This window comes from Balaenoptera borealis (genome assembly GCF_965194805.1).
Source record: "Balaenoptera borealis genome assembly, chromosome: 19".
Taxonomy (NCBI): Eukaryota; Metazoa; Chordata; class Mammalia; order Artiodactyla; family Balaenopteridae; genus Balaenoptera; species Balaenoptera borealis.
The window spans coordinates 55,362,190-55,381,188 of NC_138878.1; the positions used below are offsets into that span (position 1 = coordinate 55,362,190).

The following is an 18,999-nucleotide window of genomic DNA, read 5'->3' on the forward strand; positions in this document are numbered from 1 at the left end:
AGATACCCCCAACTCAGATATTTTAACTATTTTGCGTAATACATCTAAATCAGCCCCCATTTCAAATTTGCATATTGGCTGGTGCAGGCTCTCTTCCCAACTACCACGTGTCTCCATGGGGTGCTGCCTATGTTTCTATTTGCCATGTTAATTCACATAAGCACAGATCACTTCATCCGTATGCCCATTTGCACATAACCCTACCCATGGATTAATATCTGCATGCTTATTTGTGTAAAGAACACCAGACAAATCCAGCTCTGATTTAATGCCCATCCTGACTCTGAATTAGAGTGCCAAATTTACATAATAAACTGTCCAGGACCACTTCCCAATACGCATGCCATTTCCCCTTTATTAGCATATCATTTGCATAATCCACACCTCCTTCATAATTTAAAAGCACTGCCACCCCCCACCCCCACCCCAGGGCCTCCCTGGGCCTTCATTCACCTGCCACCTGTTAATGTCCCCCTCATTTGTGTGTCCCCCTCTTGTTCCCACCCAGCTCCTCACCAACCACTATGAGCGTTGTTGGAAGTACTACTGCCTCCCCACAGGCTGGGCCAACTATGGGGTCACCTCGGAGGAAGAGCTGCACCTCACCCGTAAACTCTTCTGGGGCATCTTTGACTCGCTGGCCCATAAGGTCTGGACACCCAAGGGCCCTGAAAGAAGCCTGTTTGGAGGGTCTGGGGCCCGAAGTCAGGGATCCAGAATGAAATCCTCAAAGTTGGGGGTTCAGGGAGGGAGGCAGTTCTGCAGGTTTGGATCTAGGAGAATCTATGAGTTGGGTCTCCGGTTTGAACATTATGGAAGAGGGAATGGGCCTCTAGTTTGGGGGCTTGGAGGGGGTAACATAGGCGTGGTTTGAGAGTCCAGGTGGGTCTGAGGTTTGGGTTTCAGGGAGAGAGACCATACTTCATGTTTGAGGGCTCAAGAAAGAGGGGTGATGATTGGAGGGGTGAGTTTGAAGTCCTGGTGCTCCAGGATTTGAAGGCTCCGTCAGGCCTGCAGTGACCACCCTCCCCACGCCCTGACCTCCCCAGAAATATGACCCAGAGCTGTACCGCATGGTTATGCCCTGCGTGTGTGCCATCGCAGGGGCCCTGCCCCCCGACTACGTGGACGCCTCATACTCATCCAAGGCTGAGAAAAAGGCCACGGTGGACGCTGAAGGCAACTTTGATCCTCGGCCTGTGGAGACCCTCAAGTGAGGCCTGGGGGCAGGAGGGGGGGGCCTGGGGGCTGGGAGAAGAAGAAGGTTTCAGAGGTGGAAGGAGGGGCCAGCCCTAACATCTGCTGACCCCATCCCCCTAATAGTGTGATCATCCCAGAGAAGCTGGACTCCTTCATTAACAAGTTTGCGGAGTACACACACGAGAAGTGGGCCTTCGACAAGGTTGGCGTCACGGTCCTCCCCTCCCCAGGAACCCCCACCTCTGCCAGCCTTCCTCAAGACCCCAGCTTTCCCCCAGACCCAGATCCTCCCGGAGGGCCCCAGGTTTCCCTGAGACCCATAACTCTTCCTGGGATTCACAGCCTCCTCTGGAACCCTCAGCCCCTCCAGGGTTCCCGCTCAGTGTCTGCCCACACCTCATCCTGCTCCCACTCCCAGCTCCATAGTGACACTGCCCCCACCTGTCCCCTCTCCACCTCCAGATCCAGAACAACTGGTCCTATGGGGAGAACATAGATGAGGAACTGAAGACCCATCCCATGCTGAGGCCCTACAAGACATTTTCGGAGAAGGTGACCAAGCCTTGGCACCCAAGTTGGGGGTCCAAAATTTGGGGAATCAGGGAGGGGTGAGGCAGCTTCATGGGCTTGGATCTAGCTGGATCTGTGGGTTAAGGCTCCCCATCCATGGACTTTGTCTTCCCTCAAACTTGGCTGCCTCCCCTAGACCCCAGACTCCTAGTGTCCCTTCTCTTAGAAAGAGTTGGAGAGACTGCATTTGATTCCTTGACCATACAACTTAACTTCTCTGAGTCTCATGTATAAAAGGGGATAATGAGAGTTTGGGAAGCTCTGTTACAGAACAGGTAAGACACCTGGGATTGAATTCGGACTGGAGCACTCCTAGCCACATGGTCAGGGCTTTCCCCTTCTTGGGATACTGGAGGCCAGTGAGGCTGAGCCAGGGGCTCCTACCTCCACCTCCCTCTCACCCCATTCCACCAACTCCACTCCCTTCTGTCCACCCCAGGACAAAGAGATTTACCGCTGGCCCATCAAGGAGTCCTTGAAGGCCATGATTGCCTGGGAATGGACGATAGAGAAAGCCAGGGAGGGTGAGGAGGAGAAGATGGAGAAGAAAAAAACCCGGAAGATATCCCAAAGTGCCCAGGTGGAGGCGGGGCTGGGACAGGGGGCGGGGTCATGAGGGGGTGGTGAGCGGCTAGAATAAGGGGCGGGGCCAGGAGAGGGTGGGGCCAGGCAGGAGGTGGGGTCGAGAGGGGGATAAGGGCCACGGGAAAAAGGTGGGGTCAGCGGAAGGGGGAAGGCCAGGAGGGGGTGCAGGAGAAGGCTGAGAGATCTGGGAAGGGAGAGGGCATGGGTCTGAAGAACTGCAAGGGGCAGAAGAGAGGAGGGTGGCTTAGAGACAGGGACTTAAGGAGAGGGCACAGAGGAGGGGTGTAGGGCCAGGTAGGGGGGATAAATTGGCTTGGGGGCTGGGCTTCCTGCTAGTCCATTCATCTTTCCCTCGTCTCCCCAGACCTATGATCCACGGGAAGGCTACAACCCCCAGCCCCCCGACCTCACCGGAGTTACCCTGTCCCGGGAGCTGCAGGTGAGTCTTCTGGTCCTTTATTTGGGGACTGGAGGCGTCTGTTGGGAGAGGAAGACATCCTCTGAATGTGGGCTTTGACCCTTTGCATCCTCTCCCAGGCCATGGCAGAACAACTGGCGGAAAATTACCACAACACATGGGGGCGGAAGAAGAAACAGGAGCTGGAAGCCAAGGGTGAGGCACCCACCCCACGCCGCACAGACTCCCCTTCGCCGTACTCCCCTAGTCACAGGCTCCGGAGTCATAAGGGCCTGGGTTACAGTTGTGTGACTTTGAACAGTTGCTTTCACCCCACTGAACCTTCGTTTCTGTGTCTCTACAATGGGGATAATCGCAGCATTTACTCCTGTAGGGCTGTGGTGAGGATGTGAGGAGCATCTGAAAGCAATGTTTGGTTATTCTTATCTCTGTCTTTATTACTATAATTATGCACACCCTGAACTTCAGGAACGACTTCAATGAGCGGCCTGGGTCCCCCCCACGCCCCTGATTTCTGGTCTTTGCTGCCCCAGGTGGTGGGACCCACCCCCTGCTGGTTCCCTACGACACGCTCACGGCCAAGGAGAAGTCACGAGATAGAGAGAAGGCCCAGGAGCTGCTGAAGTTCCTGCAGATGAACGGCTACGCGGTCACCAGGCAAGCGGGCTGGAAGGCCGGCCCGGGAAGGGTAGGGAAAGTGGGCGGAACCCCGGCAAAAGCTGGGAGTGGCGAGTCCTAGGCAGTGGAGGCGGAGCCAGAGAAAGGAAGATGATGGGGGTGGGGCCTGGAGGGCAGAGGCGGGGCCAGAGAGGGGAGGAGCCTAAGAAGGGTGGGGCCTGGAAAGCGGAGGCAGGGCCTGGGGGAGTCCAGGCCGAACTGGAAAGAGGCGGGAAATACGGCGGGTCTGCGTCTGGGCTGACCTCTCGCTCTGCCTGCACGCAGGGGCCTTAAGGACATGGAACTGGATACGTCTTCCATTGAGAAACGGTTCGCCTTCGGCTTCCTGCAGCAGTTGCTCCGCTGGATGGACATTTCTCAGGAGTTTATCGCCCACCTGGGTATGGAGAATTCCCTCCCCGTCCCCGCCCTAGCTGCAGTTTCACAAAGGCACCCAGTTCATTCATTTCTCCTTCCTCCCCTCATCTAATCATTGTGCCAGACATTGTTCTAGGGGTTGAGAATAAGACAGTGAACAAGAAGATAAAGATCCCTGTCCTCCTGCCACTTACATTCCTGTGGTGGATTCAGCCATTTACAGTCGGAAATAAGGAGATCACTGAGTGTGTCAGAAAGTGATTAGTGTTATGGGAAGAGGAATACACTAGAGCTAGCTAAAGAGGGTTGGGAGTGTGGGCCGCTTGTAATTTTAAATGGAGTATTCCAGGACTTCCTTGGCGGTCCAGTGGTTCAGATGCTGCACTTCCACTGCAGGGGTCAGTGGGTTTGATCCCTGGTCGGGGAACTAAGGTCCCACATGCCCTGCTGTGCAGTCAAAAAAATAAAAATAAATAAATAGAGTATTCCAGGAAGCTGGGGAGAGAGCTATGTGGTCATCTGGGGAGAGTGTTTTAGGGAGAGGAACAACCAGTGCAGAGGTCGCTGATGTGCGTATTAGGAGGCCCATGTGGCTGAAGCAGAGTGACAGAGGGGAAGAGTGAGAGGAAACGGGGTCAGTGACAGGCAGATCATGACGGGCTTTGCAGGCCATGGGGAGGACTGTGGCTTTTTGCTCTGAGTGAGATGGTGCCACGGGAGCATTCTAAGCAGGAGAGGGCCCTGATCTGCCTTGGGTGTTCACAGGCTCCCTCTGGCTGCCTGTGGGAGCAGACTGAGGGGGGCAGGAGCAGAAGACGGTGAGAACTGGGCAGACTCTGGGTCTGTTTTGAAGGCTGAGGCTGTTGGGATGCCCTGCAGATGCTTCTTATATATCACTAAGAATCACAGCTGGGGCCCCTATGATCCCTGCCAGCTTCCCCCAGAGAGCCCCAGCATTCCCCTTAAGAGCCAGCCAGGAACCCCCAAATTCCCTTCAGGTGAGTGAGTGGCCCAGCAGGATTCACTCATACATCTCACCCCAAATCCCACGTGAGCCAGACCTCCATGCTGCACAGGCTCCTGGCAATTCCCTCTCCTCCCTGAAGCTCAGTTTGCTCATCTGTGAAAGGGGGATTCTGTTCACCATAACCCGCTACAGTTCTGTCACTTATTTGCTAAGTGACCTGGAGTGAGCTCTTTCACCTCACTTTCCTCATCCGTAAAATGGGAATGAAGGACCAAGTATACAGACCTCCAGGTTGGGAGGAGATTGTGCAAGAACATTTCTCAGAGTGCCAGGGGACATAGCAAGTGTTTAGTAATTGGAGCCTTATTTATTATTATTATTATTATTTTAATAGTATTATTATTTTAATAATATGAATTATTACCGTCACTACGATGATGATGATGATGACTGAAACAGATTTCCACTTTAAAGTTGAATCTAATGTGTCTATATTGACTTCTTGTTTCATTCATTCATTCCACATTTACTCAGTGCCAGATATTGAAGTTCAGAAAGAAAAGGACTTGTGATTGGTGAGGAGGGGGATGTTCCATGGCCTTACCCCATCCCAGTTTGTCCTCCTCCCCATTTTCAGCCTCAGGAAGGGTTTGATCAAGGAGTTAGGGGGATCAGATGAAAGGGGAGAGAGGTTTACCTCAAAGCCAATACAAGTGACTTCATACCAGGAGGCAATCTCCTATCATATCCCAACTCTGCCCCCTCAGAAAACCCTGAGTTCCCTAGCCTTGAAGCCACCATGACCCCTATTTTCCTTCCCCCACCAGAGGCTGTGTTCAGCAGTGGACGAGTGGAAAAGTCTCCTCATGAACAGGAGATTAAATTCTTTGCCAAGGTGAGAGGTGGGCTCAGAAGCTGGAGGAGGCTGGGGACTGGTGGGCTTTCCTCTCTCTTCACCCAAAATCCCCTTCGTCTCTTCCCCATGCCCCCAGATCCTGCTCCCTTTGATCAACCAGTACTTCACCAACCACTGCCTCTATTTCCTGTCCACGCCGGCCAAAGTGCTGGGCAGTGGTGGCCACGCCTCCAACAAGGAGAAGGAAATGATCACCAGGTGCGCCCCCCTGGGACCTGTGACTCACACCCCTGACCTCACGGCATTGTAATCCTGGATCTCTTCCTCCCACCCTTGGACCTTAGAGGCTCTGTCCTAGGTGCTGGGCACCGATCAATCTACCTGCAGAGGTGATGGAAGGGCTAGGGTGAACAACTGCCCTGGTGTGCCCCAGGACACGGGGCTTTCAGGCAACCTGGGACGAATTGGTCACCCTGTCAGAAAGGCAGACCAGCGTCCCCACCCCCAGCATACCAGTTACTGCTTGTGACTTTCAAGCTGGTTCATCTCTCTGCCCCTCCGCACCCCTCTGTCTCCTTCGTTTTCTCCCCCATCATGCTTTCTCCTCCTGGCTCTGTCTTCTGTCCCTCTCCCCCTGTCTTCCCTGTCCCTCCTCCTCTCATTGTGTCCCCTTGGTGTCCTCGCTCCCTGTTTCTCCTGTCCTGTTTCTTTCTCTTTCTTCAGCCTCTTCTGCAAGCTTGCCGCTCTTGTCCGTCACCGAGTCTCTCTCTTTGGTAAGTAGCTCTGCTCCCGAGCCCTTCTCCCCTATCTTCCCTCTCTTCCCCTCTTCACAACCTCGCCCTGAAGAAATATGGCCCAGGTTCATGCCTTAATCTGAACAACTTTCCCTGTGTTCTTCCTCTGAACTTGGACATGGAGTGGGTGGTCCTGGGGACAGAGCAGTGACTGGGATAGTCCTGGGCCCTGCCATCATGGAACTCTCAGACTCATAACCAGACGGTGACGGCCCAGAGGTCAGGGCCAGGATGGGGGAGGGACAGGAAGAGGGGTCAGGGCCGGGATGGGGGAGGGACAGGCAGAGGGATCACAGCCAGGATGAGGGAAGGACAGGGGCCTATGGGAGTCTAGGTGGGGTGGGGGTGGATGAAGAGAGATCAGCTGAGTTGGCTGTAGAGGGAGGTACTGTCCCCATAACCCTTTCTTCACCCAAGCCCAACTTCCTCCCCCAGGGACGGATGCCCCAGCTGTGGTCAACTGTCTTCATATCCTGGCACGCTCCCTGGATGCCAGGTGGGGCTGAGGGTCATGGTGCCCACTCCCATTCTAACCGTGCTCCCACCCCCAGCCCCTGTTCTCCTAGACTCTCCTCAATCTTGAATCTCAGATTCTGGAACTGGTTTGCCCCCACTTCCCTGTTAGGACCGTGATGAAGTCTGGCCCCGAGATCGTGAAGGCTGGCCTCCGTTCGTTCTTTGAGAGTGCCTCGGAGGACATCGAGAAGATGGTGGAGAACCTGCGGCTAGGCAAGGTGTCGCAGACACACACGCAGGTGAAGGGTGTGGGCCAGAACCTCACCTACACCACCGTGGCCCTGCTGCCCGTGCTCACCACCCTCTTCCAGCACATCGCCCAGCACCAGTTTGGAGACGATGTTATCCGTAAGGGCTCCTGATCTCAAGGGCAGTTGTGTGTGGGGGGGTGTCAGTTCAACCAACACCACCCATCCCAGTGTGCCTGATAGAATCTGCAGGTGTTTCAGCGTTATGTTTATTGAGAGGATTCATTGTCATAAGCAAAGTGTGCATTCAGTTCAGAAAATCGGTAGGTTAGAGAATGAGTTAATCAGAGCATTAATTCCACAGCTCTAACAAAAGAACCTAAATCACAGTAGCTTAAACAAGTGACAGATATATTTCTTTTTCATGTAACAGTCTACTGGTAGGTTGATCATGACGTCAGAAGCCCAGATTCCTTCCATCTTGTTGCTCTGCCATCCCTGAAATATTACCTTTATCCATATGGTCCAAGATGGTGCACCATCTCCTTCTCATTCTAGCCAGTAGGAGACAAGAGAAAACAGAGGAGGGCACCTCAGTTCTTTTAAAGGAACAACGTAGAAATGGCCCACATCACTTCTGCTCACATTTATCCTATTGGCCAGAACATAGCATATGGCCACATGTCACTGTAAGGAAGACTAGGATGGTAGACTTTATTCATGTGTTGAGCTAAGTATGGAGGTCTCTTACTAGGAAGAAGAGAAGAGCAGAAAGAAGGTAAGAGCAGATATTGGGAGTCAATTGGCAGTGTCTGCTGTATTTATCCTACCAAATGGCACCTATAGTATGTGACCCAGCCTGGGATCTTGTAACATAATGCATACAGTGTGTAACATAATGTTGTTAATGAGACCCGGGCAAGATAAAACACCCAATAGGGGGTGATGACATTGTATGTTCAGGTACTCAAAAAGCCCTACAAGATGTGGAGCATGGCAGAGGCAGGAAAGGGCAGGAAGGGCTGGTGGGAGAGATGTCTTGGAGGCCGAGGAGATAGGCTGTGGAGAGGAGGCATCCAGAGTGAGGCCCTGGCCTGGGGACGTGGGGACAGTGGGGCCTCCATGAGACAAGTTGGGAGAAATAACAAGTTTGAGGGAGATGCCAAGGTCAGTTTGGGGTTCGGTGGTTGTGAGGGGCCCAGGGGATTGGAGGCGTCCAGGACGGGCTCTGGGGACTGAGGGGTAGGGGAGGCCTGTCTCAGTTCACTGCTGATTTGACATTGACAAAAATTTAAAAAGTAGCACTTGGATGGGGTTCTTCCCCGGCTCCAATATTTTTTTTTTCGGCCGCGCCATGGGGCACGCGGGATCTTAGTTCCCCAACGAGGGATCGAACCCGAGCCCTTGGCAGTGAGAGCGAGGAGTCCTAACCACTGGACTGCCAGGGAATCCCTCCAACATTTTATTCTGAAATTTTAAAAACATACAGAAAAGTAGAAAGAAGAGAATTGTTAACAATCTGCCCCATTTGTTTTACCTTTCACTTTATGAGTGAAAGTATTTCCAAACTTTTTGTTGAACTTTTTTTTTTTAATTTATTTTATTTTTATTTATTTTTGGCTGCATTGGGTCTTTGCTGCTGCACGCGGGCTATCTCTAGTTGCGGCGAGCGGGGGCTACTCTTCGTTGCTGTGCGCGGGCTTCTCATTGCGGTGGCTTTTCTTATTGCGGAGCACGGGCTCTAGACACGCGGGCTTCAGTAGTTGTGGCACACGGGCTCAGTAATTGTGGCTTGTGGACTCCAGAGCGCAGGCTCAGTAGTTGTGGCGCACGGGCCTAGTTGCTCCGCGGCATGTGGGATCTTCCCGGACCGGGGATTGAACCCGTGTCCCCTGCATTGGCAGGCGGATTCTTAACCACTGCGCCACCAGGGAAGCCCTTGTTGAACTTTTGAATGTGAGTTGCACACACACAGTGACACCTCATCCCTAAATACTCAGCCTGCAACACCTGAATGTTGCAGAACCTTCTCTCCTGTACCCACAATATCAGTATCACACCTAACCTGACTATAGTTAAATTTCCCTATTACCCTCAAAATGTCTTTGATTTTTTTTAAAATTCAGAATTCAGTGAAGTTTCTCTCATTGCATTTGGTTGTTATGTCTCTGTCGTCTCTTTTCAATCTAGAACAGTCCCCCTGCCCTCTTTTTGCCTCATGACATTTAGGAAGTTGACAAGGTTCTTAACCTGGCCTTCTGGGGTGGGGGGGTGTGTGGATAACCAATATTGAAGTCACAATTGGATATCTGTTTGCATTTGCTGGAGAGAGTGTCCATCACTATCATCAAAGACATCCGTGACTCCTCTCCAAGAACAGCTAGCCTTCACTGAGTGCCTCCTGTGTGCCCTGTTCCAGTTGCTTTCTGAGTATTAACTCATTTAATCATCACAACAACCCCATGAGGAAGATACTATAATTATCCACATTTTACAGAGAGGGAATCTAAGGCCGCGAGAGAGTTGGTACTTGCTCAAGTAACAAAACTTGTAAATGGCAGGCTGGCTCTACAGCCCCTGCTCTCACCCGTCATTTGGAGACAAGGGAGGGGGTTAGAGAAGAACTGGTACCGACCCTCACCCTCCCTCTTCCCCTCAGTGGATGATGTCCAGGTCTCTTGCTACCGAACGCTGTGCAGTATCTACTCTCTGGGAACCACCAAGAGCCCTTACGTGGAAAAGTAAGGAGAGACAGCCATAGTTTGGGGCCGGGGTGGATACCGTGGGGGCCCAGGGAGGGGAGGGCACAGGAGAAGATGGGGGTGAATGAAAAGCCGGGAAATGGTCAAAGTCTTCAAAAGACGTCCGCACCGTGGCCACTGCAGTTCCTGAAGATGGCCACGTGAGGGCGCTCAGAGGAAGGCCAGTGAAGAAAGTGGAGGCCACTGGTTGGGGGCCAGGTGGGCACAGGCGTTTGGCGGCCAGGACGCCAGGTTGTTCTGGGCTGGCAGGGGGCACGCAGAAACTGGCGGCCCACAGGAGCCAGGCATGCTGGGGGCACGGGGGAGGGCCGCTGGCAGTGCCAGAATCACCGGTAGAGCAAAAGGGCACTCAGGAAACCCAGGGAAACGGCCGCATGGGTGACCACCAGTGAATGGCATCTCTGCCCCGAAGTGTCCTGGGGAGAGGCACTTCTGTGGAGGAAGGGACTGGGATCCAGGACAGGGCAGAGGGGGCGTGGGAGCTAAGCACAGCCTCGTCTTCCAGGCTTCGGCCAGCCCTGGGCGAGTGTCTGGCCTGCCTAGCAGCGGCCATGCCGGTGGCGTTCCTGGAGCCTCAGCTGAACGAGTATAACGCCTGCTCAGTGTACACCACCAAATCTCCCCGGGAGCGGGCCAGTAAGTCGGGCGGGGCTGGGGCAGCTGTCGGGGGTTATATTCCACCTGCACGGGTTCCAGGGAGACCCACTGTGGGTAGTGTGGCCCAGTCTGGGCTCTGAGGGGCTGAGGATTCCCCAGGTTGGGGGCGCTCCAGATTGGGGAACCCCAGAGTTTGTCGGTGCTCTGGATTATGGTGTGGACACTGAGGTCTGGGCATGATGGGTTGGCATGCCCTGACCCCCTCCCCGCACCCCAGTCTTGGGGCTCCCCAACAGCGTGGAGGAGATGTGTCCTGACATCCCGGTGCTGGAGCGGCTCATGGCAGACATCGGGGGGCTGGCTGAGTCGGGGGCCCGCTACACAGAGATGCCGCACGTCATCGAGATCACGCTGCCCATGCTGTGCAGCTACCTGCCCCGCTGGTGGGAGCGCGGACCCGAGGCACTCCCGCCTGCCCTGCCTGCAGGGGCCCCTCCACCCTGCACAGCCATCACTTCCGACCATCTCAACTCCCTGCTGGGGAATATCCTGCGGATCATCGTCAACAACCTGGGCATTGACGAGGCCTCGTGGATGAAGCGGCTGGCTGGTGGGTCTGGCGGGCATGGGCCTCCTGAGTACTGGGGCTCAGGTCCCTGGACCTGATGGTCTCAGAGGGAGATCCCGGGGTCCATGGTTTTCTGGGAGTGGGGAGGAGTCAGAGCTCAGTTTTCTCGGGGTCACAAGGCCAGAGGTCATCCTAAGGAGTCAGAATCTCAGGCTCATAGGGTCTGAGGTGGAAGCATGGGTCCTGGGAGTCCTCCAGGCTGGAGTCTGAATTTCTGGAGCCTTGAAGAGGGTTAGGTCATGGGTTAGAAACTGGGTCAGAAGGCTGAGTTCCTTATACAAAGGGTCAGAGGACCAGGTCGAATATCAGGGTTCCCGATATGGACAGTTAGGGTTCTGGGTCAGAGGTCAAGAAGTGAATCTTTAAAAGATTGGGGCTCCTGGTTCAGAAGTTCCATGTCAGGGGAATTCCCTGGCGGTCCAGTGGTTAGGACTCTGGGCTTTCATTGCAGGGGCCTGGGTTCAATCCCTGGTCGGGGAACTAGGATCCCACAAGCCACGCGGCGTGGCCAAAAAAAAAAAAAAAATCATGACTTGTAAGTTCCTTGTTAGGAGTCAAGTTTTGGATCAGGGCCAAGCTAGAGATCAGGGCTGAGGTCAGAGGTCAGGGTCAGAGGTCAGAGGCTGTGGTAAGAAACCAGGGTCATAGTCAGAAATCATGTGGTGAGGTACGTCGGGGTATAGACCAGGTCAGAGGTTAAAGACTGGGGTGAGATGTCATAGGCTAGGGTAAGATATCAGGTTAGGATTCAGTTGTTGGAGTCAGAAGTCAAGGACTTGTGTCGGGCTGAGGGGTCACAGTTTCAGGTCAAGGGTTAGGGTTGGGATCCAGGATCAGGGGCTATGTCAGAGGTCACAGCCTGAGGTCAGGAGTGGGATCAGAGGTACAAGCTGGGGTCAGAAGCCAGGGTCAGGCTGGGGTCGATGACAGCTGCTGGGTCAGAGGTACAGGTCGGAAGTCATGGGATGGAAACAGAGGTCAGGGGTGCGATCAGAGGTCTTAGGTCAGGTGCTGGAGTCAGTGGCCAGCCAGCAGCACCTGCGCCCCCTCTGGTTCTGCAGTGTTTGCCCAGCCCATCGTGAGCCGGGCCCGGCCTGAGCTCCTGCACTCACACTTCATCCCCACCATCGGGCGGCTGCGCAAGCGGGCGGGGAAGGTGGTGTCCGAGGAGGAGCAGCTGCGCCTAGAGGCCAAGGCGGAAGCCGAGGAGGGCGAGCTCCTGGTGCGGGATGAGTTCTCCGTACTCTGCCGGGACCTGTACGCCCTCTATCCACTGCTCATCCGCTACGTGGACAACAACAGGTCAGCATGTCCCCAGCCGTCCCCCCACACACCCCAGCCTGACCCCCGGCTTCCTCGGACCCCATCTGACCTCTCGCCTCTGACTTGCTATAAACTTCTTGCAATTCTCACTCAGTCCTACCCAACCTTCTGACCCCCAGCCCCTGTTGCTTATGGACCAATAAAGCCAGCCTGTGTTTTCTCCCCTTCTGCTCCTTTAAACCTCCTGAATCTGAGGCCCTGTGAGGACTGCACTATCAGCCATGAGGAGCCGTACTTCTCTCCTCCAGCACTGCGTCTTCAGGCTTGGGTAGACAGGATGCCTGATTTGTGCAGTGAAGTCCAATGGTCAGGCCCTCCTCCATCACTGAGAGAAGAAAGGAAGATAGTCCAGATCCGGCCAGACTAATTTCCCCCAGAAACATAGGTCTTTATAAAAGGGCAAGCGCAGGTATCAACCAATTGCGAACATCTCCCTAAAATCAGAAGCAAAGTTTAAAGAATTATTGAGTCTTAGATGCAGCCAAATCCAGGGATAGTGAGCAAGATTCAACCCAAGTTCCCTCTGGGTTGAAAAAGATTTTAAGGTTGCATCAGGGCTTTGTGAGAAAGGGTGCTTGGATTGATTAGCTATGTCTGTCATGGAAGCTGAAGCAGAAAGCAGTGGTATGCATGCTGTATACATCCTTGTACACCCAATTTTGTTCTCATGAGTGTATCGCTATAGGGTAGATTCCTAGGAGTAGGAGTGTTGGGTCAAAAAGTATGGGCAAGTAAAGTGAGGTATACTCACACAGTGGAATACTACACGACAATGAAAGTGAGCAAACTGTTGCAACACCCAACAACATGGATGAATCTCTCAAACGTCAGGTTGAATGAAAGAAACCAGAAAATTTTAGAGTACATATCGTATCATCTATTTATGTAACATTCAAGAACAGACCAAAATAATTCATGGGCTAGGGGACTTCCCTGGTGTTCCAGTGCTTAAGACTTCGCCTTCCAATGCAGGGGGTGCAGGTTCGATCGGGAGCTAATCCCACATGACTCGCAGCCAAAAAAACCAAAACATAAAACAGAAGCAATATTGTAACAAATTCAATAAAGCCTTTAAAAATGGTCCACATCAAAAAAAATCTTTAGGGGCTCCCGTGGTGGCCAGTGGCTAAGAATCCGCCTGCCAATGCAGCGGACATGGGTTCGAGCCCTGGTCTGGGAAGATCCCACATGCCGCGGAGCAACTAAGCGCATGTGCCACAACTACTGAGCCTGCACTCTAAAGCCTGCGAGCCACAACTACTGAGCCCGCGCACCTAGAGCCCGTGCTCCGCAAAAAGAGAAGCCACCGCAATGAGAAGCCCGCTCACCTCAACGAAGAGTAGCCCCCGCTCACCGCAACTAGAGAAATCACGCGTGCAGCAACGAAGACCCAATGCAGCCAAAAATAAATAAATAAAATAAAATTTTTTTTAAATCTTAAAAAAAAAATTCATGGTCTAGAAGTCTGGATAAGGGCATCTTTCAGACCAGGGACTGGAAATGTTCTATTTCTTGATTTGGGTGGCAGTTACACAAGTGTGTTCACTTGGTGATAATTCATCAAGTTGAAACTTTGTATATATGTTATACTTCAATAAGAAGGTTAGAGAAAGAAAAAACAATTTTTAAGGAATGGTCATTGATAATTTTTTTTTTTTTTTTTTTTTGGCTGTGTTGGGTCTTTGCTGCTGCGTGCGGGCTTTCTCTAGTTGTGATAAGGGGGGCTACTCTTCGTTGTGGTGCGCGGCCTTCTCTTTGAGGTGGCTTCTCTTGTTGCGGAGCATGGGCTTTAGGCGCGTGGGCTTGCTTCAGTAGTTGTGGCTCACGGGCTTAGTTGTTCCACAGCATGTGGGATCTTCCCAGACCAGGGCTCGAACCTGTGTACCTTGCATTGGGAGGCGGATTCTTAACCACTGTGCCACCAGGGAAGCCCTCATTGATAATTTTTAAATCATCTGAATGGCCAGATTACCCTAGAAAGCTCTATCCCTCCCATTGGAGTCTCCGATCCCCTCCCCTGAGGTCTCTCCACGTGGCCCCCTTCTGTGGGGGTCCCTGCCCTCATCCCTCACCAGCCCCTCCCCCTGCCTGCCCAGGGCACACTGGCTGACCGAGCCCAATCCCAGTGCGGAGGAGCTGTTCAGGATGGTGGGCGAGATCTTCATCTACTGGTCCAAGTCCCACGTGAGTGCCCACCCGCCCTGCCCCTCCTCTCTATAAGCCGAGAAGCTGCTGCCCAAAGATGCCCTCCCCCACTCTGTCTGATCCCCAACACTGCCTCCCCCCACCCCCAGAACTTTAAGCGCGAAGAGCAGAACTTTGTGGTCCAGAATGAGATCAACAACATGTCATTTCTGACTGCAGACAGCAAGAGCAAAATGGCCAAGGTGGGTGCTTTGCTCTGGGAGGAGGACTTAGCGGGGAGGGAGGGAACAGCCTCCTGGGCTTCCTACCTGACCCCTCCTCACCCCGCCAGCCTGCCCTGTCCTAGTCCATTCTCTGCAGCCCTCATAGCAGCCCCATCTCCCTCCTCCTTCCTCCCCCCCCTTCTCTCATCCCCATCTCCTCCCTCCCGTCTTTTTCCTTCCCCCCCATTTCCCTCTTCTTTCCCATCTCCTCCCTCCACCCTACATGCTTTCTCCTCCCCATCACCCTCCCCATCTCCCTGTTCCTCATCTTACTCCTCCCTCCTCCCCATCTCCCTCCCCCATCCCAGTTTCCTCCTCTCCTTTCACCCACTTCTTTCCTTCTATCCCATTATCCCACATCTCCCCCTTTCCTCTCCCCTTATCCTTCCCAGAAGGACAGGGTCTAAAGAACAAACCCACCACCCTGAGTGAGGTCTGGAAATGCCCAGCTGGGGGATTTGCATCAGGGTGGGGCAGAGGAGCTGCGGTTAGGGCTGACTTGGAGGGGGCCTGGGGTTCTCGGAGGAACTGGGGTAACACTTCTTGTCTCTGTCTGCAACCTGATGAAGCAGGCGGGAGATGTACAGGTCAGCCCCACGTCTGGGACCTTCCGCATGGCTCTTGGCTAACACCCTCTACCCCGCTCCCAACCCCAGCCTCTGCTCTGCCTCCAGAAAACCCCTGCCCCTGTTCCCCACCCCTCATCCTTGGCTCCTAGCCCCCATCCTCTTTCTCTTCCTCCACCCCACCTCCCACCAACCATTCCCTTCCCGGCCCTCAACTTTTGGCTGTTGAAATTTTTTTAACATTTGTTTAAAAAATAACCAACTCCCCTCTCAGCTTTCCCCAAAGCTTCAAAGCACTTTGGACTGAGGTCCCAGGGAATGGGAATGGGGGTGGGAAAGTCACGTGCATGGTTGGGGTTTAAGGCCTGGGCTCTGGAATCAGATGCACTTGGGTTAGAATCCTGACTCTTGGCAGTTAGCTGTGTGACCTTGGACAAGTGTATTAACCTTTTGAGCTTTGGAAGGCATCCAGTCAGTGGCCCCCCAGCCCCAGGGCTCGTGAGGACCCAGTGAGGTGCTGCATGTGCTGGCACATGGGCCATGCTCCATATCACAAGCTGGCGTGGATGCGGCTCCAGCCGAAGCTTGTCACCGGGGCTTCTCATTGGCATGACTGGGGTGGCCCAGGCCGTGGGTCTGCACCCAAGGCTCCAGAACATGGCTGTGGGACTCTGTGCTCTGTGCTTCTGCTTCCAGATCTTTCTGGATCTTTCTTGCATCTTCTGTCTCCTTGTCTGTCTCAGTCTCTCAGTGTCTCTCTCTCTCTCTCTCTTTTTCTTCCAACTTCTCTTGTCTCTTGGGACTCTTTACAGTTCTACATCTTCATTTCATTCTTGGGAACTCTGTCTTGGGCTCTGAAGGGGGGCTTGTAAGTGTTGTGTAGGGGCAGGAGGGGTGTCCTACTGAAAATTCTGGGGCGATTCTGGGAGAAGACTGCTAGAAGTTGAGAAAGCCTGGAATGGAGGGAAATCTGGAAGGATTTGGGGTAGAAGTTGGAATTTGGGACAGAGGCTTGGGTCTGGGAGGGTCTAGGGTCAGGGATGGGGGTCTGAAGTGAAAGATCAGCAAGGTCTGGGGTGGAAACTGGGATGGGACGGGGCTGCCTAGTATTCAGGCGGGGGCTGGAGTGGGGACAATGGTAGCTGGTTGGGGCTGGAGCAGGGGCCAGGCTGAGACTCAGGCTGGCACTGAGCCCCCGTGTCCCCACAGTCAGGTGGCTCAGACCAGGAACGCACCAAGAAGAAGCGCCGGGGGGACCGGTACTCCGTGCAGACATCGCTGATTGTGGCCACGCTCAAGAAGATGCTGCCCATCGGCCTGAATATGTGTGCACCCACTGACCAGGAGCTCATTACACTGGCCAAGACCCGCTATGCCCTGGTGCCTGCTCAGCCCCTTTCTGAGAACCTACCAGGATGCCACTCAGCACTCACCACTAAGCCCCTGGGACCCTACTGAACTCCCAGCATCCCACTAAGGGCCCTCCCTTAGGACCCTACTGAGCCCTTCTCCAGGAGCCTGAGGATTCACTGGGCCTCCTAGGATGCCCTGAGCCTTCCCACAGGATGCTGAGAACCCTACTTGGGATGCTCTCAGAACTCTGGGACCAAAGGACCCTAACTGGGACCCCACTGGAAACTGGAAAGGCCACTAAGACCCTTGGGACCCAAGGACCACACTGAGCCTTCAGGGACCCTACTGAGCACCACCCCCCTGCCATGCCAAACCTGCTTGGACCCTGAGGACCCCAGCTGAGACACCATGAGCCCCCCTGAGACTCCCCCAAGCCCTCTACCAGGACCTCCCCAAGTCCCTCGGGACCCACTGAGCCCCTCATGACCCCACTGGCCCCCCCCTGAACCTCTGGGTTCCCACTGACCTCTCCAGCTCACCACATCTTTCCCTCAGGACCCTGCTGACCCCTCCCCCAGGACTCTGTTGACACCCAACTGAGCCCCCAAAGACTCTCAGGGGCCCAGTGAGCACCCTGTGACCCTAAGTAGCCCCCAGGATTCTAATGGCTTCTTCCGCAGGACCACACCGAAACCTCTGAGGTCTCAAGGGTGATTGGGATCAATTAACCCTGCCCCTGAATCCTTCTAAGCCCTCTGGGGCCCCAAAGAGGCCTCCCAGGACCCCTTTTATCCATTGTATGGGATAACAACCCCCCTCCCTGATCCTTTTTGGCCTCAGGGACCCAAGAAGCCCTCCCAGGACTCTGCCCCAAGACCCCTAGAAACCCAGGACCCTGCTAAGCACCCTGACAATCTACTAACCCCCAGGGCCCTGAAGACCACTGACTCTCCCCTGATATCACAAGCACCCCCTTTCTCCTCCTAGGACCTGTTGAGTACTTCTGAGATCCCTAAGAGCCCTCCTGGGCCCCTCTGCCCACTTAACTTCATCATGAGGGCCCCCTCTCCTGGGACCCTAAGGAAACCCCACCCTACTGATCCCTCCTTTAGCCTCCGTGTAAACCCCACCAGTGACTTGGGTGATCTGCCTGACCCCCTATGACCTCTGCTGACCTTATCGTCTCCTTCTAATCCCCCTCACCCACCTCTTAATCTTCAGAAACTCCCTGCCCATCTCCTACTTACTCCCAGCTCCACTCTGACCCTCTTCTGACCTTTTTTGACCTTTGGGGATAGCCTCATGTCACCCCCTACCTCCTCTCACACCCCCAACGAGGCCCCTCTAATCCTGTCTCTTCAAGGTGCCTCTGTGGCCTCTGATCCCCTCTAGGACTCCTCTCTGACCACTCCTGACCTGTGGATCCTTTCAGTTTCTCTCGGATCTTCCCCACACAAGCCTCTCACCAGTTGCTGGGGTGATGGAGCTGGAAGGGAAAGGGTTGTAGGTCAAGGAGGACGCTTGGCCCTCCAGAGTGACCCAGCCTGTCATGTCTCCCCAGAAAGACACAGATGAGGAGGTCCGGGAATTTCTGCAAAACAACCTTCACCTTCAGGGAAAGGTACGCCTCCTCCTCCTTAACGTGCAACCGAAACGGGCATGTCGGGTTAATAGCAAGAGTAACAGCCGACGTTTGAGCACTTACTATGTATCAGGCATCGAAAGAGGGACCTTGTATTCGGCACCCCAGTGAATCATCACAGCATTGAATGGGGGGCGGAGCGGCCGGAGAAGCCCACTCTGTGCAGAGGGGCGCTCCGAGAAGCCCGGCTGAGAGAGGAGGGAGCGGGCAGGGGAGGGGCCTCATGCTGACCGTCCTTCCTCCTCTCAGGTCGAAGGCTCCCCTTCTCTACGCTGGCAGATGGCCCTGTACCGGGGCCTCCCGGGCCGCGAGGAGGACGCTGACAACCCGGAGAAAATCGTGCGCAGAGTCCAGGAAGTGTCTGCAGTGCTCTATCATCTGGAGCAGGTGTCTTACTACTGAGTTGCCGAAGCTTGCGTCTCTGGGCGGGGCCTGGGGCGGTCCTTGAGCCTGTGGGCGGGGCCTGCGGTTGAACCTTGGGACTCTGAGCGGGGCAAGGGGCGGGCCTTTAATCTGTTGGGGGTGGTGACAGTTGAGTTTAAAGCGAGACTTAGAATGGAAACTTTGATCTGGGGGTAGGACCTGGAGCTT

At 54.2% G+C, this 18,999-nt stretch overlaps 1 protein-coding gene across 2 annotated transcripts in view; it reads left to right on the plus strand.

The window, feature by feature from the left end:
- The window catches only part of RYR1 (ryanodine receptor 1), a 117,281-nt gene that overhangs the window by 51,414 nt on the left and 46,868 nt on the right, over window positions 1–18,999 (plus strand). For both annotated transcript variants that reach the window (XM_082367486.1, XM_082367487.1), the window contains exons 50-72: window positions 509–649; window positions 1,050–1,213; window positions 1,324–1,402; window positions 1,663–1,752; window positions 2,210–2,350; window positions 2,720–2,794; window positions 2,893–2,968; window positions 3,307–3,430; window positions 3,716–3,831; window positions 5,603–5,670; window positions 5,768–5,889; window positions 6,355–6,404; window positions 6,861–6,921; window positions 7,051–7,289; window positions 9,789–9,870; window positions 10,397–10,527; window positions 10,766–11,098; window positions 12,178–12,418; window positions 14,536–14,623; window positions 14,734–14,826; window positions 16,623–16,793; window positions 18,328–18,387; window positions 18,658–18,795. In XM_082367486.1, the coding sequence (XP_082223612.1) occupies window positions 509–649; window positions 1,050–1,213; window positions 1,324–1,402; window positions 1,663–1,752; window positions 2,210–2,350; window positions 2,720–2,794; window positions 2,893–2,968; window positions 3,307–3,430; window positions 3,716–3,831; window positions 5,603–5,670; window positions 5,768–5,889; window positions 6,355–6,404; window positions 6,861–6,921; window positions 7,051–7,289; window positions 9,789–9,870; window positions 10,397–10,527; window positions 10,766–11,098; window positions 12,178–12,418; window positions 14,536–14,623; window positions 14,734–14,826; window positions 16,623–16,793; window positions 18,328–18,387; window positions 18,658–18,795 (2,883 nt within the window). The remainder of the gene's footprint in view (window positions 1–508; window positions 650–1,049; window positions 1,214–1,323; window positions 1,403–1,662; window positions 1,753–2,209; window positions 2,351–2,719; window positions 2,795–2,892; window positions 2,969–3,306; window positions 3,431–3,715; window positions 3,832–5,602; window positions 5,671–5,767; window positions 5,890–6,354; window positions 6,405–6,860; window positions 6,922–7,050; window positions 7,290–9,788; window positions 9,871–10,396; window positions 10,528–10,765; window positions 11,099–12,177; window positions 12,419–14,535; window positions 14,624–14,733; window positions 14,827–16,622; window positions 16,794–18,327; window positions 18,388–18,657; window positions 18,796–18,999) is intronic.